This window comes from Saprolegnia parasitica, assembly GCF_000151545.1.
Source record: "Saprolegnia parasitica CBS 223.65 unplaced genomic scaffold supercont2.19, whole genome shotgun sequence".
NCBI lineage: Eukaryota > Oomycota > Saprolegniomycetes > Saprolegniales > Saprolegniaceae > Saprolegnia > Saprolegnia parasitica.
This window is the reverse complement of record NW_012156413.1, coordinates 309,197-334,028: the sequence shown is the minus strand read 5'-3', so window position 1 is coordinate 334,028 and position 24,832 is coordinate 309,197. Positions and strand designations below refer to the sequence as shown.

Below are 24,832 nucleotides of genomic sequence, written 5' to 3'. Positions count from 1 at the left end.
TGCAATATGTACAGTCTCGTCGTCGCTGGGCACGACAGTGCCATGCAATTCAATGGGGTCATGCAAGGGGTAATGGCCTTGCGTGCTACGTTGACGTCGATGCACTTTGGTAGACAGTCGCCACGTTGCCTCGTTCGTCGTCGTCCTCACGAAACGGCAGCCGTTTTGACAAGGACAAAACGATGGTCCGTCGCGACCTATGAGCACTTCGCCGCTGCCGTTCACGACCAAGTCCCACGTCGAGCTGCATGACAAGAGCGGCGCGTGCCTCCACAAGTCGCCAAAGCGCAAGTACGTGCATACGAGCCACTGCGTGGACCTGCACCACCTGCATGCGCTCCTCCGATCGCTGCACGCGCCCGAGCTCGCCGAAATCGGCGTCATCGCACCCCCGGACGAGAGTGTGTGCACGTACCTTTTTCTCGACGACGAAGGCGACTGGGTCCAACTGACCATGAACGACTTTACCCACGCAACGTCCAGTCCACTGCGCCTCAAACTCGTCTTGCGGCCCAAGCTGGACCGAGTGACGCCGCGGCAGGACGACGCTCCGGTACCACGACGCGTCAAGCGGCGCCAGTCTCTTCCACTTCCAGCGGCGAGTATACCGGAGATGAACGCGATTCTGACATCGCTGCCGCTCCCCATTGATGCGATTCTGGTGCCCAACCGAGCGTTGACGAGCTTGGCGTTTGCAGACATTTCGAGAACGCTCTACTGGCTCGATGAGCTGCACGGCACCCTTGGCAGTGTCGATGTGACCTCCGGCGCCGTGCGCGTGCTGCAGTCAAGCTTACGTCGGCCGCGTCAGCTGCACCTCGGGACGACGCACGGTGCTTTGCGCCTCTACTTTCTGCAAGGCGATGGCGATTTATGTGTTTGCGATGCCACCGGCGTCGTGTGCCTTGTCCAGTGTACGGTTCCACACGGCGGCTTTTGCTTGACGCCGAATCTCGAGTCGCTGCTCTTCCTCGAGCCAGCGCTGGACGACGCCACCTACCACGTCGTATCGTATACGCACTATGCGACACGCACCGCCGACGACAACATTGATGAGAGTGACGCGCGGTGCGTCCTCTTCAACGTCGACGCGCCAACGTTGACCGCAACGCCGTCCGCGCTGTGCATGACGGCCACCGGCACGCTATGCCTAGCCTGGGCAACGACGCAATTTGTGACGGTCTGTCGTCCGAGCGACGAAACAAGTACGTCGGCCGAGCCGTGGGACTTTGCAAGCGTGAGCCAGCACCACGTCCGTCTCATCGCCCCGTGCACTGCCATCGCATACCACGCTCCCTCGGAAACCTTTCTTCTGGGATTGGCCGAGTCCGAGTCCGGTGGCCTCGCTCGGCTGATTCTGCCACCAGACCACGCTCCGCCGACGCTGCATGTGGAGCTCGAGCGCGCGTTGCCCGTATTGGCGCTGACGCTTTCGGGCCGCGGCGAGGTTTTCTACTGTGTACGGCGCCAGGGGCACCAGCACGATACGCTGACGTGGCACTTGTTGTCGGCGTGTATCCGCGACGACGAGACAACGGTGCCCCCTTCCACGACACCACCGACACCACCAACGCCCGAGAGCACACCCAAGCGCGTGCACATCAAGGTCGTCGTGCGCTGTCGGCCGCTGCTCGTGCATGAAGAGGCCGCCGGGCAGCGGTCGGTCGTCGCCTGCGACGGCAACCGTGTCTACGTCGAGCCAATTCATGCGTACCAAAAGCCCCGCGCGTTCAACTTTGACAAGGTGTTTGGTCCGTCGACGACCCAAGAGGATCTGTTTGCGGTAGTCTCTTCGGTCCACGGAAATGATATATATCATTTTGACGCTAGACTTCGATTCGGCCCATTGTGCAGCATGCGATGAACGGCTACACGTGCACCGTGTTTGCGTACGGGCAAACCGGCTCGGGCAAGACGCACTCGATGCAGGGCCGTCGCGGCGCGGACGCAGGTCTCATGTACCGTGCCATCGACACGGTCTTTGCGTCGCCTTGTATCCGAAGCGTGCGCCTCTCGTATGTGGAGATCTACAACGAAGAGATTCTCGACCTCCTTGCAGCGAGTCTCCGGCGGCAAAGCGACGGACCGCATGTGGTATCGACGTCGTCCAAGGCGCTCCGCGACGTGGCCAAGAAGCGCGGCGTCCGCATGAAGTACGAACAGACCCGTCGTCGGGACAAGTGCGACGACGACGACGACGAGAGTGCGAGTCGGCCAAGCAAGCTGCACATTGTCAAGCACGCGCTGCATGGTGTGCGGGTGCATGGGCTCCAAGAGGTGTCGGTGACATCCGCTGCGGACGCCTACGAGCTGCTCGAGCTCGCGATTCAGTGCCGGCAGCAGTCGGCCACGCTCTGCAACAAGGCAAAACCAACGCGCCTCTCTCACCTTGTCAGATTTGAATCTTGTTTCACATAGGAGTCGAGTCGGTCGCATGCGATCTTCACCTTGTACACCGACACGACCCGTGCGTACTTTGCCGTCTTCTGTTCAATCCGGATCCATATACTGCGTCTAGTCGTCGAGGACGGCCAGTCGATCCAAGCCAGCGGGCAGCTCCGTCTCGTGGATCTCAGTGGCTCGGAAAACTACGAGCGGGCGGGGTGTCTCAAAGATCGACAAGTGGAAGCCGCCAACATTGGCCAGGGCCTCCTCGCCCTCGGCCGCGTCATCAAGGCGCTCGTCGAGGGCTGGAAGCACGTGCCGTACCGAGAAAGCAAGCTCACGGTAGTCGCATTTGCAATTATTTTGATGTCTCTAAACGTGTGTGGTGTAGCGGCTCTTGGAAGATAGCATTGGCGGGTCGGCGGTAACGACGCTGCTGCTAGCCGTCGCACCGGGCAGCGCCGCCGTCGACGAGACGTTGAGTACGCTCTCGTATGCGCAGATGGCGCAGCGAGTCGTCAACCAGCCGACGCGCGTCCACGCCCTGCTGCAGCCGCCGCGGACCCACCAACCGATCGAGCCCATGGTTGTCGTTGCGACGCCGTGGGTCGGCCACGTGCCGATCAAGACGTCGCCGCCGCGGCTGACGAAACCGGCGGACGACCGGGTGCTGCATGCGACGACCGAAGAGTGGAGTGCCAACCTCTTGGTGCACAAGGCGCGTGCCAACCCAATGCTGAGTCGACGCACGATCGGGACACTCCAGTACGAGAGTGCACATTGGACCACCTTTGTCCATTTTAAGACACGTAGAAAAATCTTCGACACGTACGACGCCAAGGCCAATGGTGTCTTGTCCCGATTCGAAGTTCGGCGTGTGTACAAGGAGCTCTTGGGTCGACCGAAAGAGAGCGCGCCCAAGACGCTGGCCTTTCCCGAGTTTGTCGCCATCTTCCAGACCTTGCTGCACACCGAGCCGCAGATCGCTCAGGATATCATCACCGCGCACGGCTACACACTCAACCTCGAGGTGGCGCCGCTGCCGGCCGGCGTGCGGTGTCTGCGACAGCTGCAGCAGCTCCGACCCGCGTCGGCCCCCGCGTCCCGTGGGTTGCATCGCAAGACAACGTGAACGAACCACGAATCTTTTTTATAAACTACCTTGTACACGACGCATTCCTATTCCTACTTGCATGACCGATGCGATTACGCCGACCGCACGGAGGCCGCCGGTGTCGTGTGGTCGTACGGCGGAAATGACGAGCTATCAAAGGCCTTGGCCCCGCCGACCCACTCCCATACGACGCCCGAGCGCCTACAGGCACACGTGAGGTGGACTGGATACATTTGAAAGATGATACGTACGGGGTCGTGCGCTCGACAATGCGGGGGTCCGAGCGCACCGCGGCGCAGAGCTGGTGCCACACACTCGAGAGAACGCGGCGCTTCTCGTCGCGCGAGAGCTCGAGGATATCGACAACGTGGTCGCGGAGGTACTGGATCGGGTAGCCTGCGTCCTCGGTCTCGTCGACGCGGGACGCGGCGTGGGTCATCAGCTCGTCCTCGACGACGACCATCATGCGCGCCAGCTATGCGACACTCGTTCGTACAAAGCTCCTCGGCAGCGATTCAGGAAATCTTACGAGTGCTTGGTCGCGCGTAAAATTCTGATTGTCGACAACGACAAAGACCGTAAGCGCCACGAGCAGCACCGAGAGGACGACCGACTAGACAAGCATCGGCATCGACACCACGTCCTTCAACCGCAGCGTACCGTCACGTATTCCAGCACAAAGGTTGTCGCGCGGCACCACGGCGACGCGTCATCGATGGTCAAGTCGACGAACGCCGCGTCACTCTTTTTGCCGAGGCGCGTTAGCGCCTTTGAAAACGCGATGCCAAACGTCTTGGGTCCGATTTCCTTCCTACAGCCGCACGCGCGATAAAACACTGGATCACACTCTGTATGGTACCACGCAGGGTCGGCCCGGAGCTGTTGGCGCAGGGCTTCGGTCGAGAGCGGGACCGACGACGGCAGCCCGAGGTCTTGCACGACACGGAGCGGGTCCAGCGCTTCGAGCCGGGATGCCAGCGGCACCTCGCAGTACACGGACGTGGCTTCGCTGCGCCAGACCTCGGCGAGCATCGTCGCCATCAAGCGCGAGTCGCGCGTGAGGCCCATGGCTTCGTGGCACTCGCCTCGTAGCGCAATGTAAGAGGGGTCACAGTCGACCAAGACGCCGTCATGACAGACGCCATGCGTGGGACAGGGTCGGCAGTGGAGGTCTACAGCAGGTTCATTTATATATTACTACACCATATAGGGATGGTCTTAAGGAATACCCGCAGCCGTGGCATTGGCGTCGCAGTGCGGCAGCTGCTCTACGTAGGCCGAGGTCGCGCCGAGGACGACAGCGCCGACCGCGGCGGCAATGACACCGGCGTACGCGATGACGCGGGCGGTGGACGAGCGCTTCGGGCCCGGCAGAGATCGAACAAGGGCGGTCGACGGCGCGTCATTCGACGTATCGACAGCCTCTTCGACGTGCATGACGTCGGGAAACGTCGTCGTCGTCGTCGAAGAGACGCTGCGGAAGTGGTCTTCGGTGCTGCGGGCGACAAACTCGGGCGTCTCGTACACGTCGTCGGGGCTCGTGGCCACGGCCGGCGTCGCTGGTGCGTCGTTCGACGCGTTGGGCAGATCGGGCGTCTCGGCTTGCACGACCTCGCGCTCGGCTACAGCGATTGCAGCCTTGGCTGCGGCCATCTTCTTGCGCTCTTCCTTGTTGATATTGGCGGCGCGCAATGCGTACTGGGTTGCGGACTCGTCGATGTTTTTGACGATCTTGGTCTTCTTTTCGGAGAGGATCTTGGACCGCGTGACCGCGTGCGTCGCAGCCTTGATGGTCGTCTCCTGAATCATCGTCGTCGTCGTCGTCGTCTCGACGTCCGTCTCGAGCACGCCTGTCTTGGCAACCTTGGTGTGGGTCGGCGCATCGGCATCTGAGGCCATGTCCTTGCGCTTGGCGCCACGCTGGCGAGCGTCGGCAAGGCGCTTGGCCTCGGCCGCTTCGAGACGTGCCTCTTGTTCCTTGGCAGCGATCTCTTGCGAGCGCTGAAGCTTGCTCACCTAGAGAAAGGTCAGCATTGCGTCCATCGTGCCATTGCGTGCCGTACTGGCGAGAGGAAATCTGGCGTGCCCGTCGTCGTGGCCTCCACGGTATCAATCTTCAAGTTCGGCTTGGCCTCGGCCTCCGCGTCCTCCTTGTTGGTCTCGGACTCGTCGCCGTCGATGACAATGGTCTCGATCGGCGCTTTCGCCGGGCTCGGCTTGGTCGTCTTGGACGGGCCCTTGACCGGCGTGCGCTTCTTGGCAGCGCCATCCTGGGGCGCGTCCTTGGTCGCCGTCGTCGCAATCTTCTTGGAGCGCTTCCGCGGCTTCACCTCCTTTGCGTCCGTCTTGGCCATGGCTTGGTCGTGTTGCAGAAATGAAGAGTGGGGTCCAGCTGGGCGTTTGAATTTTTAAAACACGCAACTTAGTCAGAAATCGCCGCCTTTGATTGGCCGATTGGAGCCAATTATCGGAGTGCTCTCTTCCGCGCCCAGAGGCACGGTGCGTTTGAAGTTCAAACCGGTTAGTCGCGTATCAGATTCGATTGGACACGGCTCGGCGAGGGTGTAGCCTGCCTGTAGGCTGCCGCTACGACTACACTATGGGGTATTTTATCCTCGCAGCGTCCTTTTAGACGTCTACGAGGTAAAGCGTCCTCGATCGCAATGAGTGGTGGTCGCGCTGCTTGGATTTGAACTTCAACATTTGGTGGGTGGGTGTGCTTTCTTGGATCGGAGAAGTGGACATCGCAGCCGCCTGTCGGCCCGCCACAAGCGACGCTGAGAGACAATATTGTAGCAGTACTATGGGCTACTCGTCGTGCAAGTCACGAGGTTGAAAGACTGCCTTTATGGAAAAATAAAACTCAAAAACAGGTTGGAGAGGACAATAATGTGAGTGCGTGTTTTATTCGGCCGCGCGTGGATCCGACCGAGACGCAAAGATACTGTTGCGACACGAGACGTAGGGTCGCGTGGACGACGAACACCACCTGCCGATCCACGTCCGACGGCGGGATCGCCCCAAAATATACTGCGAGAATACATACTAACGTTAGTAAATTTCATCGAGCACGTTTGCTTGATACGACGAGCTTTCTGCAGTCGTGGGCCGTTCCTTAGCGAGGGGCATCGTACGTAATGATGGATGAGATGTGTATATCTCCCGGCGGCGTTTTCGTCTTTACACTGTTAATAATACTGACCAGATTCGAGACGACGTCGACCCCAACAAACATCAAACACGGAGCATCTCTATCCAACTTTTAGCTATAGTACCGGTACATGCGGCACAGAGGGCATGGAGCGTCGAGTACTTGATGCTACTCGATCGCATGCGAGAACAATCCACAAGGCCTTTCTACATTTCAAGTTCAATGGCTTTCTGGGACTACCTACACACTGCCAGAGACTCGGAACGCGTTGGCTTGGGAGAATGCGCAACATGTGTCGTCGCCACGGGCGCTGGTCACACAGCCCATCATCGTCGACGGCGCGATGATGCGTGGGTGATCCAGAGTAGTACATGTATGTAGGTAGTGCGATCCAATGCCAAGCCTGGGACCATGGTCAACGCGCCAAAGGCTCTTTTGTCGACACATCGATAGCCCAGAATCGGCTATGCCTCGCTGATTGCAGAGGATATCGCGGTATACGCTGGCGTCGTAGTGTGCAGACGCGCGCAATATATTTGAGTTTTCCGCGCGCTTTTTTGAGTTTTTGAATTTGAAACGCATTGGAGCGTGCACGCAATCCGGATAACCGGACACTGTTTGGGCGGCAAGCCGGATACGCGTCCCGCTGGCTGCAATTGTGTCACAAGTGAAAGAGCGGCTAGCTATGACCACCATGCTCGAGACGGACGCGCTCAAGGAGCAGCTCCGCGTCGCGAAGGAGAAGCTCACGCTCCACCGGCGCCCGCGACCGACGCCCGTCGACGTCTACAGCCCCGACATCCGCGTCTGGGAGATGAAGCTGCGGCTCGCGCTGGAGCAGAACTTGGAGCTTGAGCAACGCCTTGCGTGGGAGATCAAGCAGCGCAGCGTGGCCGAGAAGTTCATCCAGCACCAGATCCGACACTTGCAAGACATGCTCGAGGCCGTCATTGAAACGAGCCCCAAGACGAGCCCGCGCCGCCACGCCAAGGCGGCAGCGTCGTTTGAGGACCGATCGGTGCCACCGCATCAGAACTTGAGCCCGCTCTTGACCGAGGTCATGCAAGTCCAGCTCAAGTTTGCCGAGACAATGCAGCAGCTCGACCACTCGGTGCACGCCCGCGAGAAGCTCTTGCAGCCGCCGACGACTCGCCGCCTCCACGACTCGTTTGCGTCGTACTCATCCGAGAGCGATCACACGACGCCGCGCATGGAGACCTACACGCGCATGCTTGATCGGGAAACGCCAAGCCCACACCACGCTCAACCTGTCACGATGACGTCGTCGGGTACGTCACCGATGCGGCCAGAGCGTCCGTCGTCGCCGCAGACCTTTCAGCCGACGACGTCAACAGCTACCGTGCACCTCGTCCAGAGCCGCATCGACGAGGAGGACTTGACGACGCCCAAGATCGACCGCAGCATTCGGTTCCACGACTGCGACGACGACGACGACGAGACGCCCGTGCACCGCCGTGTCGAGTTTGTCGCCCGGCCACCCAGCCCGTCGTCGTCCTTTCTTAGCGCGAGCATGATCTCGTCGAGCGAGCCGAGCACGAGCTTGTACTCGATGTGCCCGAGCAGCGACCTCGAGCGCTCTTCGTTCGTCGCCGACTTTGCGCAGTTCCGCCAGAGCCTCAAACAATCAGCCCGTAGTAGTACGCTGCGGGCGGCCAGCGCGCCGTCGTCGCCTATCGCGTGGAAGGTCGACCCGGCTGCCTCGCGAAGCGAACTCGAGCAAATGAAGCAGCAGCTGACGCTCGACATGCAAAGCCTCAGCACCGAGCTCACGCTCCTCTCGTTGGACCCCAGCCACGCCGCCAAGACCGACCTGCAGCACCTCCAAGCCAGTGTCGACGAATGCCGCAGCCGAATGGTCGCCATCGACCGCCGCATGCGATGCGTCGTGTCGTCGCCCTAGTCGTCCCTAACTTAACAACGTAACAATCGTGTCGTCTGTACGCAAGGTTGTATATTGCAGCGACGGGTCCGTCGTTCACGGCTTACATGCGCGAGCGTGGGTGCTTGTAGCCGTGCATCTCACGCGGCAGCGACGTCTCGACGAGGTCCTCAATGTCGTGGATGCCGTACTTGTTGGGCGCGCCGGTGCGCCAAATCTCGCGCGGGTTGAGCTGGCTGTCTTCGTTGAGGAACTGGACGCCCATAAACTAACACACGCGTATCAGATGATGATGCACATGGTAAAGAGGGTCGAAGCGGGTGTTACCTGCTGGTGCCAGCGAATCATAAAGTCGATGCGCGGCGTCGGGAAGTTGCCGAGCATCTCGGCCATGTTTTTCAAGATGCACAGACCGTACGGAATGTCTTCCCAAAAGAGCCTAATGGAACACGACTATCAATGTTTCAAGCCAAAATAGCAAGGTCGTGTACCGCGACCCGACCGCCGGGTGGAACTGACCCGGCGACACCTCGTTGAGCGGTGTCACACAGCCTTGGTAGCCCAAGTTGGACTCGAAGATCGCCTTGAGCGAGCTCCTGCCGCCAACGTTATTCCATGTGCTACAGAGAGAACACGCACGCACCGATCCGAGACATCGTCTCCGTACTGCTTGACGACACGGGCGTCCATGGGCAAAACGTCCGACAAGTCGAGCGCGGGAAAGCGCTACGGACGCGCGTGGTAGACAGTCATCCCGCGGCGTGTGTACCTGGAGGAGCGCGAGCTTGACCTGCTGGAGTTCGTTGTCGAGCATCGAGAGCTGCTCGGCCGAAAATTCGTCAAAGTCGGCGTCTAATACCAGGTATGAAGAGAGGAATAATCGAGTGCACCGACGTACAGAGGGTGAGGCCCTTGCGCTGCGCAAGCTGCTCCTTCGTGTACGTCTTCTTGCCGTCCCAGTCGCGGAAGATGGCGTAGTACCGCGCGGGGTGGATGATCTGGTTGGACGGCGTGAGCGTCAGATTCAAAAAGTTGGCGACTGTCGTGCACGGAATGTCAAAGAGGTCTTCCATGATGCGCGCGGCCGCGTCCTTCTTCTCGACAGGGTACGCTGCGACGTAGAGACACTTCTTGGGGCCAATGATCTTGGCTTCCTTCCCATACGTCGTCGCCTTGCAGATCCACGGAATGTTCTGGAGGCCAAAGAGCATGCTCAGGCGATCCAAGGTCGTAGCACCGAGCGCGCGCTTGGCCGCCCAGTCAAAGCCGCCCTGGGCGAAGAGCGCGCCGAGGACCGCGCCGGCCTTGACGTGCGGCGCGATCTTCTCGAGGATCGCCGGGTGCGCGTTCGCGGGCGCGGCCACAAAGATGATGTCGGCAGTCGGGATCGCCTGCGCCGCGTTGCTCGTCACGAGCGTGAGACGGCCGAGAATGTCGCCCTTGTCCTGCCAGCTACTGCCCTTGGTCGAGATGCGGATCTCCTCCGACCACAAGTCGGGCTGCCGCGTGAGCACGTGGACGCGGAGGCCCTTGGAGGCCAAGTAGCCGGCGGCGACGTGCGCGCCATTGCCGCCGCCGCAGATGGCGACGACCGGGGACGAGCCCGACGAGGACGTGTGCTTGGCGAGCTGGGCGCGCGCGGTGGCCACCGAGAGCGTCATGGCAACCGAGAAAAAGACAGGATGCCACGGGACAGAGTGGCACGACGCAGAGGCTAAACGCACGCAAATGTAGGCTATTAAAAACAGCGGCCCCGTGCCATTCACGTGTCATCGCAACCTTCTTCCGAACGGCGAGCAGCGATAGGCTGCTCGCCTGCAGCATCGATGCAGGCTGCGATGCCATCATCCACGCGGTGCATCCAAGCCGTCAGACGTCATCGACACGCGCGCGTGTCACTGGATTTATTGTGAAAGTTGCGTGCGTCCATCCTATGTAAACAGTGCAAACCCATGGTGCAAACCACACCGTGCCAAGCGTCTTTGCGTGCGCGCGATCGGCCACTCGCTTGTTCGATGTTTGGTTCAAGCGCTGCCTGCTGCATGGATGCGTGCTTGTCATGTCGCGCTGCATGGTGGTCGGCCCAAAGATGGCGTGCATCTAGCCACTTGCAAACCTCTGATATCTAGTCTACTGCATCGAAACAAAGAGGTAGCATACTTAACTGAACAACGCGTGCCATCCGTGAAAGTTTCCGTGTCAACTGCAAGATGACACCGACGACGACGACGACGGTGGAGGAGGCGCCGACCGAGAAGAAGCGCGGCAAGGGCGCGCGGCTCACGGACGAGCAGCGCATGGAGATCCTCGAGACCATCCTGAGCGCGCAGAGCAGCGAGAGTGCGGTCAAGGTGCCCACGAAGCAGCTCGCGGAAGCGTACGGCGTCACGCCCGCCGCGATCCGCAAGCTATACAAGGACCGCGATATCTTCCTCTCGCGCTTCGCCACGGGCCGCGAAGGCGTCCGCAATGGCCGCAAGCGGGGCGGCGACCGCGCCAAAGTCGAGTTTGAGACCGAGCTCTTCAAGTGGGTGAGCGCGCTCCGGCTCAACAACGTGGCGCTGGTGCCGTCGCACATCCAGCAGCGCGCGCTCGTCCTCGCCAAGAAGTACCCGTCCATGGACAAGTTCCAGGCGTCGTGGGGCTGGTACTACCGGTTCTGCAACCGCTATAATGTGACCGGCGCCTTGAGCTCGGACCCGACGACGACGTATGACCAAGCCGTGCTCGGCCACGATGCAGTACGTCTCGTCTCGACGACAGGCGGCGGTGACGCGATGTGTGTAGGCAAGTCTTCTCCACCCGGATGCCAACGCGATGGGGTTCCTCGTCGGCGCCACCAAGCGCAAGGCTGCACCCAAGGGCGTCCACTCCGAAGTACATTCTGCCTGCCTGTATGTTCCAGCTCGCACGGAAGCTGCAACGTTTAGGAAGGATTTCTGCTGCATGCTGCCACCGCTGGCGAGCTCGGATTTGTCGAGTGCCTGGTTCAGAAGGGCGTCGCAGTCGACTGCGTCGGCGTGGTAGGTCGACTGCCGCCGGTGGATCGGGTGGTAGATTTGGTGTAGGACGGGTGCACGCCGCTGCTCATGGCACTCAAGGGTGGCCACTTCCACGTTCTCAAGTACCTCTTGGAGCATGGTGCCAAGCCCGATGCGACCGACGAGGTAGACATATATCGATACATTTTACTTGTGCCAAGGAAATACTATGGTAGACGGGCACGAGCGCGCTGGTTGTCGCCGTCAAGTTGGGCCACGGCAACGCGCTCAAGAGCTTGCTGGAAGCCAACGCCAAGACCGAGACCACGGACACGGTACACACATCTCTCTTGATGCCTGTCATCGCTGTGCATCAGTATTGTTGATCTCTTTCTTGCGTTGCTAGAATCTCAGGACCGCCCTCTTGCTCGCCTCGGAAATGGGCGATGTCAAGGCCGTCAAGCTTCTCCTCAAGTTTGGTGCCAACATGGAAGCCACCGACGTCGTACGTGCCATCGGTTGGTGTCTCTCCTGTCCTAACCGGCTGGTTGGATGGGAACCTAGGACGACCGCACACCGCTCTTTAACGCGGTTCGCTTTGGCCACGTCGGCATCGTCGACGTACTAATCAAGAAGGGCGCCAATCGCATCGCGCGGTCGCTCGTACGGACGTGACGCTATCGATGCATCGATCGATTCACGTGTGGTCCTAGGACGGTCTCACAGTGCTCGAGCTCGCGGAAACGCTGGAAACGTCGAGTGAAATGATGCACCTCCTCCAGAGCCCTGAAGGAACGACAGTGTGAGCGCTGTGTCCCGTGCAAGCATCGAGGACTTGGGATATTAACAAGGCCGCCTACCATATTCGGTGCCAACGCCATCCGTGTAGTAACGAGCCTGCGTGGCGCAACGGAAGAGAATTCTCCTTTAAGGCGCAAGGGGCACACGCATGCAAGTGACGTCGTATCAAACGTCAGCGAGGTCGACCGATGATGTGCCTCCATCATGCGCTCCATGCCGAGTTTCTTGTTCTGCACAGATCCTTTCGCGGGCCTCTGCAACGATGCGCAGGGGTTGCGTGTGGAAATAAGGTTGATCTTGGGTCCATAAAAATAGAGTCATCTGTGCATGCAACGCCGCAGCAGCGACAGCGACCGGCCGCCGCTGCCCAGGCTACGCCGACACAGCGTGTCGGTGTATCCGCAAGCGATGCGGCAGGCCAAGCTATCGTCGGCACCGTTTCGAACCCCACAACTCTTTCATGCCATCGCAGCCGACGCCGAGACAGGTCATCATGGATCGGTGCACAGCCTCCGCCTCCTGCAGCGCTTGGGCTCGTCGCACTTGGCGGCCGCGCCATGCACGCCGCGCACCGCGACCCTTCTGCGCAAGTTTACGATCGCGAGCGGCCCGCACCACCTCGACCTCGGTCCGCGCACGCTTTCGTCCAGCCGGCTACAGCTCCTCCCGCACCTCAAGGACGCAAACTTGTGCGCGGACCCTCCGGCGTCAAGTGTCACGCCCCCCAAAGCGGCGTCCATGTGGTCGAACGAGCCGGTTGCAGACCCGACGCAGTGGCTCTTTACGAAAGAGGAGCAGTTTGAGAGCATTTTATGTCGGCGCTGCCATGCGTACTTGAAGCGCCACCTCGTGCAGCCGCTTCCATCGCCGTGGCTCGAGCTCCCGCCGGACGGCGACGATGCGACGTGCTACTACTGCAAACGCTCGCACGAAATTCGGTGGACACCTCCGGAAGGCACGTCCGAGGTCGCCATGCGCGTCTTCGAGGCCAACCAGTCCGTGTACGCCGTGTGCAATTGTCGCATGACGTGGGAGCGCCGCCAGCACTTGCTTCGGAAAATCAAGCAGTACTCGAATCGGTACAAGGAAAACGTCCACTGGTCAGTCGGCAATGAGCTCGAGCACATTTATGACCGCCATTTTGGCGACGTCATCCCAGACAACACGTGCTCCCTTTTCGATTGATAGCCAGTTGCTTCAACGACGAGGCTTGTATACTGGCAGCGTACTACATGAGACGCAGGGGATGAAGATCGTGTCTTCGTAAACGTCTCATGTTTGTGGCCCAGGGTACGTACGTGCAGAGCTCACAGCTGCAATGTGCTGCACGGTGGCTCCTCGACGGGATCGGTCACGTAAGACCTAGTCGGTGTGTATATTGTTTGATTTACGAGTTAATAATCTAAGGACAAAGAGGCTGCAAGAGTAATAAGCAAATCCACGAACCCGAAATCCAATTTTTGAGAGTCCATTTCTTGCGCTGTAGGTCTCGAACAGCGACGTGGCGTAGCGTTTTAGACTCCCCGTCACGTCGCCTATCGCTCTGGCAAGTATGAGCGAAATCATTTTCAGACCTCTCGTCGCCTCCCAAACCGATCGGGGCCGCGGGCGCCGCATGTGGATTGGTTTTAGGTGTCATGGATTGGTTCAAATTCACTTTAAAACGGCCAATCAGCATATCGTATGGCTCGACCAATCCGCACCTCGGCACTCGGCCATGCAAGTTGCCCGGAGCGCTCGGCTCGCCCGCGTCGCCGACCGTCGAGCAGTGCAGCTCTGCGCCAAGGACGGGCTAGTTGCTGCCTGCGTGGCGCCACGCCTTCTCCACTGCATTGCCGATGGCCGCGTTCACGTACTCGCAGCTATACATGGAGGCGTCGTCGTCATGGTATGCCTGTCTTCTAGACCATCGTCAAGGCGCCTGCCGCCATTGTGGCCGTTGAGATCATGGAAGGTCGTTCATCTCATGGTCATATGTGATTGCACTCATGGCTCTCTAGATGCGATTTTAGTAGCAACCGCGACGGGTCATATATGGTCGGTGGCCAAGCCTACCGCCTCGGCGAATACGCAAAGTACGCATCATATCATCACGCTCGCCCGCGCTCCAGAGTACGCCGTCATTACATGTACATGCGGCAGCTCATGCTCGACTGTAGCGCAGCGCAGGACCTCCTTATCGACAAGCCTCTTGGGGCGAAGCACCGGCGGTCGTCCGCGAGCCCATCCGTCGCACCGATCGTGTGTCTCCCTGGTGTACAGTCGCTCTGCGCCATCGACGCGTCTACTTTTGTAGCGACCAGCAACATCTTTCCCACAACCGTCTTTTCGAGCCCGCACGCGCCGGTCGAACTCGAGGAGCTCGAAGGGGACCAGTCGACATGTATTGTCGCGCGGCCCGCCGCCGGCCTCAGCCGCTGGCTCCTCGCCCGCATGAAGGCGCCCGAGACAGCCCAGCACGTGTTGCTCCAGGGCGACCGCGACGGCTCCGTGCGCTTTGCCGTGCTCAGTGCTGCGCGTGCGCTGCTCTGTGCTGGCGTGTTGTACGAAGCGTCGTCAGCCATCCAAGGCATTGTGCCTCTAAGTGCTAGTCTTGCGATTGCAGACGCCAGCGGCAACATGACGCTTCTCACGCCAGCAAGCTCAACCTCGTGGAAGGAATCTGCGATCCAAAGGATCGCTTACGTACCTGGGTGTGCAGCGCTGGTGTACTGTACGCTGGACGGCGCACTGTCGGCGCGCGCCGTCTCCAACGACACGCTGCACCCGCCCGTCGCGTTGCCGCTGCCACCCGTAGGGCTTCTTTTCTGTGTAAAAGACGGTTGACGTGGCGGTGACTAGGACGTTGTTGCGCTCTGCAGTAATGGCGAGAGCGCCGTGACGTGCTTGATGAGCAACGGTCAACTTCTTGTACTCAAGCTGCCGCCGTCGATGGCCGTGGAGCCCATGCACGAAGGTCCTCTCGTTCTGGAAAAAAGCAAAACGACGAGCGAACGCTATACCTACGTAGGCTACGGAAAGGTGGGCATGTACCGTCGCGCCGGCACGGACCGCTCGATCAAGGCGCAGCTGGACGCGATCCAGGCTGCCGCTGACGCCAAAGCCTCGCTTCTCATCACCTCCAAGGCGCTGGACCGGTCCTTGACGAACCTTGGGGCTGCGTTTGGTCTTCTCCAGCGTGTCCAGGCACACGGTTGGCGTTCCTTCCCCCGGCAACGTCACGCATGACACCTCTACGATCTGCGTAGGTCTCGCCAGTGTCGTTGCCTGCACAGTGACGACACGTCGGCGTCACGAGCCATCGCTCGGGTTTGGCAGCGCATCCAACGAGGACATGCTGATTGGCGTCACATTCGAACCGACTAACGGCGCATTGTCTCTGGAGCAATGGTATTACAGTATTACGGTGGTGTCGTTGGCGTGACGGTGGTCGATGTAGGGTGCTGCATATGACTGTGTCGCACAGCACCCTTGGCAGCAATATGCGCGAGTTCAGTATACCGTGCCCGCCATCTCTTGGGTCGTCCTGGTCGGCGCACGTGCCCGTGATTTCCAGCGCGCTGCTCCGTGTCACGTGCCGCTTGGTATTTCTCGTCAAGGGCAAAGACCCGTTGGTGCTGCCTCTTGACACGGTGGACGTGCATCTGCTCGCACAAGCCGCGCCGTGGCCCGGCGTACCCCGGCAGTCGCAGCTTAGCGCGGCCATGCTAAAACAGCTCTACGTACCGCGCCCCGGGGCGCCGTGTCCGCGCAGTCTGTGGGCCCCCGCGGGGATGCTCGACGCCTCCATTGCTGTGCAGCCTTTGGCGCCGCTTTTGTGGACACTGCACCTCTCGGTACCGCGCGGTGAGCATGCCGCTGCGGCTTGTTTGTCGGAATTGCAGCTCGACGATCCGATCGTGCTCGATGGCACGCGTGCGGTGCTGGGCGTCCGTGTACACTCGGGCAATGTCGTGGTGCTTTTGGCTGACCACGTCGGAAGCGAAGTGCTGTTGACGCTGGGTGTTTCGGACGCGAGCGACTTGAGCCATGTACGATATCGACTTGTTACTGTTGTGTTTTAGTGTCTCGTAGGTGCGCGCGAGTGTCCTGAGCCATCGACCACCGGCAGCGGGTGGAGCAGCCAAAGCCGCACACCCAACGTGCGTGGCCGCGGGCTGCTACGAGGCGCTGTTGCAACTCGAAACCAAGTGGACGCACGCATACGAATCGTATGTGGAGCTCTTCGCACCGCGTCGGATCTGCGCAGTCGAAGCGCGGCAGCTGCTAGAGGCATTGCTTGCGGTCGAAGCCCAGCTCTGCGACTTGTACTGGAAGGTGCGCAAGATCACCAACGTACATGCGCTCGCGTAGCTGTGCAAGAATAAATATCAATCGCGCGCTCGATACTATTGATGATGTAGTGCATCGCAGGAGCAACGACGCGGATGACCGAACTACGTATTGGCAGCGGGCTTCATGGTGGTTGATGCACATGCCAGGTCACATGTGGCGCCGAGAGGGGGCGGGCGCCGAGATACAAAGAAAACCAGTTGGCCGACTCGTAGACCCTTCATATCGTAGATACATTATACGAGAGGACTCGAAGACACCAGTTGCGCCTAGTCAGGCTAGGTTGGTGAATCGCATGAGGTTGGGCGACTAAATGTGGTATATGTGGTACAACATGGCGCATAAAACAAATAACAATTTGATGGCGCATAAATTATGCTATACGCGTCTAACGAGCACAGGACGTAGCATTTTGTGCTCTCCAAAGTGTATTCTATCATGAGACAGAATAGGAGCCATTTCATTTTCCGGTCGTGTTTTGCGATGCGAGCGGCCATCGAGCGGCGCGGGCCGAGTGGCATGCCATTGGATTGGTCAAAATTCCAGAAGAAGTGACCAATAAAAACGTGTGTTGCCGCAGCCCTCAACGGCGCCCAGCGGCGCCGAAAGATCTCGCGCCCACCAACACACAGTCGAAATTGAAGAGCTAAGCCCAAGCGCTGCAGGAGGCGGAGGCTGTGCATCGATCCATGACCTGTCTCGGCGTCGGCTGCGATGGCATGAAAGAGTTGTGGGGTTCGAAATGGTGCTGATAGCTTGACCTGCCGCATAGCTTGCGGGTACACCAACACGCTGTGTCGTCGTAGCATGAGCAACGGCAGCCGGTCGTTGTTGCTGCTGCAGCGTTGCATGCACCACGGATGACCGTTGAGAGATAAATACTATATTATATAGGCTTTTTTCACAGTGGTGGCACGGGAGCCATTGCAACTATTGCAGCGAACGATCAAAGCGATCGATGAAGCGTGGTACGTCATCACTCTTCGCTCTACGCACTTCAACGACGCCGAAAGATCTCCACGCACCATCACGCAGTTGAAGTGGGCGTTCGTTTCACCCCCTACGTTCAAAGCGCGTATCGCAAATCCACACAACTTCGATTGCAACGTTTTCGGAGCGCGCTGTTTGTTGCATGGATTGCAAAATCGCGTTCGGTTCATCGATGCACGCCGATTTTCGGACCTTTACAACACATAAATGGCCGCGGATTCAACTCCATGCTGCGTACTGGCAGCTGGCTTCATGGTGGTTGATTGGTGCCAGGATACGAAGGAAACGAGTTGACTGACTCGTAGCCCCTTCATACTGTAGATACATTATACGAGTGGGCCGCGATGACTCCAGCTAGTCACGCCTGGTATGTGGAATTGGTTTGTGCCAGGTTGGGCGACTAAATGTGGTATATCTGTTCAAGAATGGCGCATACCACAAATAAATATTTGACGACGCATAAATGATGCTACACGGGTTCGACGAGCACAGAGCGTAGCGTTCTGTGCTCTCCAAAGTGTGTTCTATCATGAGACCGAATAGGAGCCATTTCATTTTCCGATGCTATTTTGCAATGCGAGCGGCAAAAGCTCGGTGCGGGCGGCGTTGCATCCCATTGGATTGGCTAAAATGCCTGAAAAATGACCAATGAAAACGTGTGAAGATCTTGCGCACACGAACTCGCCGTCGTAATTGAAAAGGTATAAGTCTATATACCAGGTTGTCTCTTAACTACTGCCGACAAATTTGAGGATCACAAGACTGATGGCCATGATCCCGACGCCAAGCGCAAACGACGCGAGGAAGCGGTGACCGCCAAACTTGAACGCGCCGGGCACGAGCTCCTTCATCGTGATGCACACGAGCATGCCCGACACAAAGCCGTACAAAGTTGCTGACAGCAGCGGCGTCACACCGCCCGAGACCGTCGCCCACCCGATGAACGCACCGCACGGCTGCGCGATGCCGCTGAGCGCCGTCCAGAAGAACGCTTGCTTCTTGCTGTTGGTCGCATAGTAGACGGGCGCAGCGATCGCGACACCTTCAGGGAAGTTGTGCAACGTGATACCAATAGCAAGCACGAGGCCCGTCTTGAGCCCTTGGAGCGACGCGACAAAGAGCGCGATGCCCTCGGGAAAGTTGTGGATCGCGATCGCGATACCCGTCAGAATACCCGCGCGACGCAGCTCCGACTTCTTCGCCTCGCCGTTCTCTGCGTCGTCGGGCTCGGAGCTCAATGGCGTGCCGTCGTCGGCGACCTCCTTGCCCGTCGGCGTGCGAACTTCGACGGCGCCTGCCATGAGCTCGTGCTCGTCCTGGTGGTCGTGGCCGTGGGTGCCCAGCGTCGCGAGGTCCTTCGTGTGGTAGTCAAACACGCGGTGCACGATGATCTCGAGCAGCAAGATGATCGCAATGCCGCCGTAGAAGCAGCCGGTCGTCGCCAGCCACGCGTAGCCGACACACGTCGGGTCGCACACGGGGGCCACGGTGCCGGGCGGCGCCAGCCCTTGCTCGATGAGCTCTGGGTCGACGCCTTCCGAGCCGCCGACCGCCCATGCGTTGCGAAAGCTGATGATCGACTCGTTGAAGAGATCGACAAGCGAGATGAAGAGCATGACACCGGCCGAGAGCGCAAACGTCATGGCGAGCGCCTTGTCGCCAGCCATGAAATTGAGGCGCGGGATCGAAATAACAAGCACGGACAAGGTCGTGGCCATGCCTCCGACAAAGCTCATGCCGATGGCGGACCAGATGATCGCATTCGTGAGCTCTGGCGTCGACGAGACCACCGTGCCGTCGTCGATCGGGTTCGTATCGTCTTCCTTCATGAGCTGGAACCACGCCATCATGCTGTTGTCTTCATGCTCCATGATGTGGCAGTGCGCGAGGTACGGCTCGTCGGTCGAGAAGCCATAGTCGTCTGCCGCGCGCGTACTGCCTTCCAGAAGGAACTCGTCGGGCGTGCACGCCACGTAGCAGACCTGCGTGATGCGAGTCCGGTCTTCGAGCGGGCCGTTCGGGATCACGTACACGTCCTTGAGCTCGTTCTTGTTGATGTGGTCGTCGTCCGGGCCGCACTGGACGTTGACGAGGTGCCAATGGAACGGATGGGTGTCGTCGGTCGGGTTCTTGAACTGCCATTTCTCGACCTTGCCGCGCGTGCACATGAGCTTGTTGGTGATCGTCGAGACATTCGTGACTTGGCCGTACTGCGTCAAGATCGACTGCGTCGGACAGAGACTCATGTCGGTCATTTCACCGATCGTGATCGTGCGCAGCTTGCCGTTCGTCGACTTGTACAAGGCTTGGAGGTCCTTGAGTTTGGTCATGCGACTCGGAAGCGTCACGGCCTTGGCCGGCGTCGACGCCTTGGCTACCACGCGGACCTGCAGCACGCGCGGGTCGTACGTGTAGGACGAGGCAATGTCGTTGGCGCCGTCGATAATATCAAAAGTCGTGCCGTTGGGAACACTGGTAAAGTCGCACACGACCTCGATGCGCTCGAGCGAGAAGAGCGTCGTCGACGCATTGACCGGCATCGGCGTCTGCACGTAGCCCGAGTCGACCGCGATGAGTTTGCACTTGTCGGCGAACGGCAGCTGCACGTCGTAGTGGCGCGAGTTGGCCATGTTGGCAATGCGGAAGCGGACCATTTCCTGGCCGACCTCGAGGTACGGCATGACGACGCCGTTGACCGTGTTGACAGCGCCAAACGACTCGGACATCCAGAGCGTGCCCGTGGTTGGACACGTGACGACGCTCGTGTAGAGGAGCTTGCCGCTCGGGTCGATGATCTTGTCGGCGATCATGAGCGGGATGTCGGTCATGTTGGCGAGGTTGTACGACGCGTCAAGCACAGGGTCCTCGATGATGTAGAGGCCAAAGAGACCCGCCCACACGTTGAGGCGCGAGAGGCCGATCGCGTGATCGTGGTACATTTTCGTCGACGCGCCTTGCTTGTTGTTGTACACGGCGTTGAACGACTGGTTCTTGTAGATCGAGTAGTGCGGGAGACCGTCGTACTGCGGTGGCGACTCGAGCCCGTGGACGTGCGTGATGACGGGAATGCCGCAGTTGGGAAAGCACGCCGACGTCGACCGGAGCAGCGTCGGCTCAATGTACCGGCCGAGGAGGTGCGTCGAGCTACCCAGCGTGTTGAACCACTCGACGTTGATGGGCACGCCCTTCTTGACGCGGATCGTCGGGCCCGGGTGCGACACATTACGACCGGCGACGCCGTAGCCGTAGACGGCGGTCGTCGGAATACCGTTGCCCCACGCATGGTTGTCGACTTGTCCGATGTTCATTTGGAGCGAGCCGCCGGCCGTCATGTCGAGTACCTGGGGCAACACGAGCGGCGACACGTAGGCCTTGAACGCGTAGAGCGCACCGCCGTACGTCGGGTCGGGCGCGTCCTGCGCCGCCACAAACGTAGTAGCTGCCGACAGCAGAAGTGTGATCCTCGGAAGCATGTTACGCAACAAGGAGATTCTAAAGTGAACCAGGGGATGGATCGCGAGAACATTCTCCGAGGAACGGTGGGGCGCGCGTTCAGAGCCGCGGCGCGTGCCTCGGGCCAATGGCGTCAAGTTATGGCCTTGGATTGGTTGAAGCTCTCACTCTGCTAACCACCTGGCACCGCCAGTAGCAATCGCGTCAGCTGGCTTCTGTCGCAATCTCGTCAGCTGGCTGGAAGCTGAAGGTTGCGCTGGCACACCAGGAATTGACATCCTCCTCCAGCGTCCAGCGCGGTACGTGGCCAGCGTTCGCACGGTCATTCCGCGTCCGCCTTGTTCTCAGCTGACGAAATCTCGGTCAAGAATACGTGTATGTTGTTCTCCAAGCTCACAGCCATGATCTCGAAGCGCACATGGGCTTGAGGCCACGTCGCACAAAACACTACAGTAATACCACGTATATCATGGAACCACGCATCACGGAATGCGGATGGACGAGTCCTCGTCTCTCGAGCTTGTACTATGCAGCAGGTTTGACGGCTGGACTCGCAGCATATTATGCAGCGATATCGGTGCCAGCACGACGGCTGGCCGGAGGTGATGGGAACAGCGTCGCAGTGTGGTCAGCAGTCGCGTCAAGTTTTCAACACCTTCAAGAAGCGGCAGTAAGAGCGCACTGTACATAGCTTGAATTCGGAACCGACTTGGATCAGTGCCGTTCATCGACCCTTCCTGCCAGCATACAGTACTGTACTCCCTGTCTGTATACTGTATAGAATGGTCTACTCGACTAAGCTTAAGCTTACACTAGCGGACGTGGTACTGTTTTATACTGTGCCGAACAAGATGACAGGTTCGATCCTGTTGACATCAACGGCGTATCATTGGTGCGCACAGCTGTTTAGTCGAAACGGCTCGACTGGGATCGACTACAGAGACCGCTTTAGTCGGTCATTTTCGAAATCCAAGATCGAGATGGACCAAGGCCAGGACGGGACGCAAGGGTACGCGACCCATGGACGCGGTGCTGGGGACCTAAGGAGCGCAGGCGCGAGAAAGCACATGATGCTAGATGGGCAGCGGCCACGAGCATGGAGAAGACCCAGCAGGAGAAGGGCCGTCGCCTCCTGCTCCTCGAGATGGCCCTTAAGGCGACGAGCTGCAACGAGACAGCGACGCTGTGGCGGCTCGAGGACGAAGAACGCTCCCTCGAAGAGCACAAGGGGCATGTTCTGGGCATGCTTGCGGCCGCCGCCACCGAGCGCCAAGCGTGGCAGACCCGACTCGACGCCGTCATGGCATCGCGTACCGCCGAGGTGACTACGTGGGCCGCGTTTACGGCCAAGATGCAAGCCGACCTCGTCGAGCCCGCAGAGACCACTGCGAACATGGCATCGCAGATTGAAGAGGAGCAACGCTATATGGACGCGATCTTGCAGCCGCAGCGCGCCGAGTGGGCGACCAAGGTCGTCGAGGCCAAGAGCGAGATCCAAGAGACCAAGACGATCCTCCTCGACATGGAGAAGAAGAAGAGACTCCTCTTGGGACAGCTCCAGCAAGCGCAGTTTGTCTACGACGAGCTCCGCGCGCGTGAAGAGAACGCGCGCGCCACGTACGACGTCCATGCGCTGCAAGCATCCGTGCTCCGGCAAGCCTAAGTCGTCTGCCTCCTCAACGAATGCACGTCACCATCTATGTCTTGTACGTTGCATTAAAGGTCGAGGGATGCGATCCATGTCTCCTTCTCGGCAATTTTGCGCTGCACGACGGCGTACTGGTCGGCTGTCGCTGCAAACGCAGACCCGAGCAGCTCGTACTGCTGCAGCCGTGCATGAAGCTACAACGTGATCCAGTCGTGAGCTGTGTCCAGTCAAGAGGGCAAGCGTCGTAGTAGGTCGACCTCGTTCTGTGCTTGCTGTGCCGATGCGTATCGACCCTCGAGCTCGTGTCTACCGAGGATGGTGTGTTGCCATCGTGGTCCAGGACAGGCGTACCGAACGGCGCGCAATGCGTGGAGCTTGCGCTCCGTGTACGTCTCGGTGAGCATTTGCTTTGTGAGCAGCGCCGTCTTTTCGTGCATGGCACTAATGTACGCCTGCACACGAGCGTGATGACAACTCGGACGTCGGCGACGGGAGTACCTCGAGGCAGGCAATCTTCTTGGTCACAAACGGCGACTGGTCGCGGACGCGGATTGTGCGCAGGAGCAATGTGCCCATGGCCTCGACGAGCGCCCCCAATTCTTGGACGCGAGCATCGTGGGCTTCTTCAAGCGCGAGCAGCTCTTTCTCCAGAGCACTCGAGGCAGCTTGGAGCGCCTAGAGAGAGACTTCAGTATTTGTCGCCGACGGTGTAGCTTGGTACCGAAAGTGCTTCGGGGAGCTGCTCGGCGAACGCGAACGGCAGCGACGGCGTGTCTCCTTGCAGAGGGCTCGTCACGTCGCATAGCAGTCGGCACTTGTCCTTGATGCGGCGCTCGACGTCGGGTAGGAGCGAGGCCTAAAGGATGAAGAAGTGGGATGCGATCGCATGGAAAGGCGGCGAGGTTCACCCGAATGCGCTCGCGCAAGCTGTCGACGTGGTCGGGGTCTCGAAGACCCCACGCGGCTCGGATTGCATGGGGCGTCAAGCCCAGCAGCGCTGGCTACGCGGTGCAAAGCCATGAGCTTGGCGTCGCTGCGGACGTGGCACCTCGGACGTCGGCGTCATCGACAGCTGCAACGTTAGGTACTGCTGCGCTTCCCCGACGGCAAAGAGCTTGCGCGCAATCTGCCATGCTTGGGTGAAGCAAAGGATGGGCATCACGCTGCGCGTACCGTAAGCGCGTCCTTGTCGTCGGGCGTGGCGTCGACCTCGGGCGTCCTGCACTTGCGCTTGAGGATGAGGTAGCGAGCGTGAAGGACGCGTACATCAAGAGCAAGGTCTGGACTTCATGGAAGAGAAGCTTCGAGCCAAAGTACCGGTCTTCCTCGGGGCTCTACCTCGTCGTTCGCATCGTCTCGCGGGCTGCGTCGACGTACCAGTGCCATGGCTTGTCCGATTCCCACCGGATATCCGGATAAGGTGGCTACTGACACGCAATCCTTGGTGTCATTGCACCCGTCATCAGCAACGCATAGCAATGCACAGGCCATGTTTCTATAGCACGGAGAAAGACAATATACATCAGCTGGAGGCAGTGCGTGGAGTCCCTGCGTCGTCCAGCGACACGCAGCTCACGCAACAATGCGTCCATGCATCACATATGTACACTGCGGCGCACATGCGGCCAAGATGGTACGCTCGGCGGCGCACATGTGGCCGAGATGGTACGCTCGGCGGCGCAGCAGCGCAAGGTTGCTGTCAAAAGCACCGAGTTCCGAGTTCGATAACAATGCACGAGCTGTGTGTCCGAAATGGGGCACGAAATACGCCCGTCGAGAGGTACCGGGACCATATCGAAACGGCAAAAATGACAGATTGGTAGGCAGTTCGCGCCGCCTTCTCGTCTTGATACATGCGCAAGGTGTCGCCACAGACACACTGCGACGACGTAGCCCCAGCGAGCCGACCAAACGAGTGGTCGAGCTCTTGGATGGCTGCAGAAAGCTCGTGCCGATGCCACTGATGGCACGACCAACAAGATGCGCAAAGCTAAAACGGCCGTCGACAACGCCGGCTCAAGCTGGGATTTTGACGAGAGAGAACGGTCCACGGTCGCGAGGCAACTGATAGTACGGT

The 24,832-nt window shown here is 59.5% G+C and overlaps 9 protein-coding genes across 9 annotated transcripts; 5 read left to right on the top strand and 4 right to left on the bottom strand.

Moving 5' to 3' along the window:
* Positions 1-199: 199 nt before the first annotated feature.
* On the top strand, positions 200-3,517 carry SPRG_19884 (hypothetical protein; the record flags this gene model as incomplete). The annotated part of the gene is made up of 6 exons (XM_012344721.1): positions 200-1,783; positions 1,831-2,091; positions 2,203-2,330; positions 2,427-2,727; positions 2,777-3,150; positions 3,199-3,517. 6 exons carry the CDS (start codon positions 200-202, stop codon positions 3,515-3,517), a joined length of 2,967 nt encoding a protein of 988 aa, XP_012200111.1.
* A 74-nt stretch (positions 3,518-3,591) lies between these two features.
* Positions 3,592-5,853, bottom strand: SPRG_19883 (hypothetical protein; the record flags this gene model as incomplete). Its single annotated transcript, XM_012344720.1, has 7 exons — positions 3,592-3,700; positions 3,751-3,974; positions 4,029-4,112; positions 4,160-4,310; positions 4,359-4,671; positions 4,729-5,515; positions 5,563-5,853. 7 exons carry the CDS (start codon positions 5,851-5,853, stop codon positions 3,592-3,594), a joined length of 1,959 nt encoding a protein of 652 aa, XP_012200110.1.
* A 1,491-nt stretch (positions 5,854-7,344) lies between these two features.
* Positions 7,345-8,571, top strand: SPRG_19882 (hypothetical protein; the record flags this gene model as incomplete). Its single annotated transcript, XM_012344719.1, has 1 exon — positions 7,345-8,571. The coding sequence occupies one exon, from the start codon at positions 7,345-7,347 to the stop codon at positions 8,569-8,571; it is 1,227 nt and encodes a 408-aa protein (XP_012200109.1).
* Positions 8,572-8,653: 82 nt separating this feature from the next.
* Positions 8,654-10,211, bottom strand: SPRG_19881 (hypothetical protein; the record flags this gene model as incomplete). Its single annotated transcript, XM_012344718.1, has 6 exons — positions 8,654-8,818; positions 8,878-8,989; positions 9,042-9,146; positions 9,194-9,276; positions 9,320-9,402; positions 9,449-10,211. The coding sequence occupies 6 exons, from the start codon at positions 10,209-10,211 to the stop codon at positions 8,654-8,656; spliced, it is 1,311 nt and encodes a 436-aa protein (XP_012200108.1).
* A 549-nt stretch (positions 10,212-10,760) lies between these two features.
* SPRG_19880 (hypothetical protein) lies at positions 10,761-12,337 on the top strand (the record flags this gene model as incomplete). Its single annotated transcript, XM_012344717.1, has 8 exons — positions 10,761-11,291; positions 11,338-11,427; positions 11,481-11,573; positions 11,619-11,717; positions 11,768-11,866; positions 11,938-12,036; positions 12,096-12,194; positions 12,245-12,337. 8 exons carry the CDS (start codon positions 10,761-10,763, stop codon positions 12,335-12,337), a joined length of 1,203 nt encoding a protein of 400 aa, XP_012200107.1.
* A 403-nt stretch (positions 12,338-12,740) lies between these two features.
* Positions 12,741-13,517, top strand: SPRG_19879 (hypothetical protein; the record flags this gene model as incomplete). The annotated part of the gene is made up of 1 exon (XM_012344716.1): positions 12,741-13,517. One exon carries the CDS (start codon positions 12,741-12,743, stop codon positions 13,515-13,517), a length of 777 nt encoding a protein of 258 aa, XP_012200106.1.
* Positions 13,518-14,049: 532 nt separating this feature from the next.
* Positions 14,050-16,685, top strand: SPRG_19878 (hypothetical protein; the record flags this gene model as incomplete). The annotated part of the gene is made up of 10 exons (XM_012344715.1): positions 14,050-14,184; positions 14,238-14,286; positions 14,333-14,444; positions 14,492-15,125; positions 15,174-15,288; positions 15,343-15,525; positions 15,581-15,722; positions 15,772-16,168; positions 16,217-16,363; positions 16,407-16,685. The coding sequence occupies 10 exons, from the start codon at positions 14,050-14,052 to the stop codon at positions 16,683-16,685; spliced, it is 2,193 nt and encodes a 730-aa protein (XP_012200105.1).
* Positions 16,686-18,382: 1,697 nt separating this feature from the next.
* On the bottom strand, positions 18,383-21,127 carry SPRG_19877 (hypothetical protein; the record flags this gene model as incomplete). The annotated part of the gene is made up of 1 exon (XM_012344714.1): positions 18,383-21,127. One exon carries the CDS (start codon positions 21,125-21,127, stop codon positions 18,383-18,385), a length of 2,745 nt encoding a protein of 914 aa, XP_012200104.1.
* A 1,696-nt stretch (positions 21,128-22,823) lies between these two features.
* Positions 22,824-24,141, bottom strand: SPRG_19876 (hypothetical protein; the record flags this gene model as incomplete). Its single annotated transcript, XM_012344713.1, has 10 exons — positions 22,824-22,949; positions 23,013-23,061; positions 23,107-23,207; positions 23,254-23,430; positions 23,477-23,611; positions 23,664-23,756; positions 23,804-23,881; positions 23,929-23,974; positions 24,022-24,089; positions 24,133-24,141. 10 exons carry the CDS (start codon positions 24,139-24,141, stop codon positions 22,824-22,826), a joined length of 882 nt encoding a protein of 293 aa, XP_012200103.1.
* Positions 24,142-24,832: the final 691 nt, after the last annotated feature.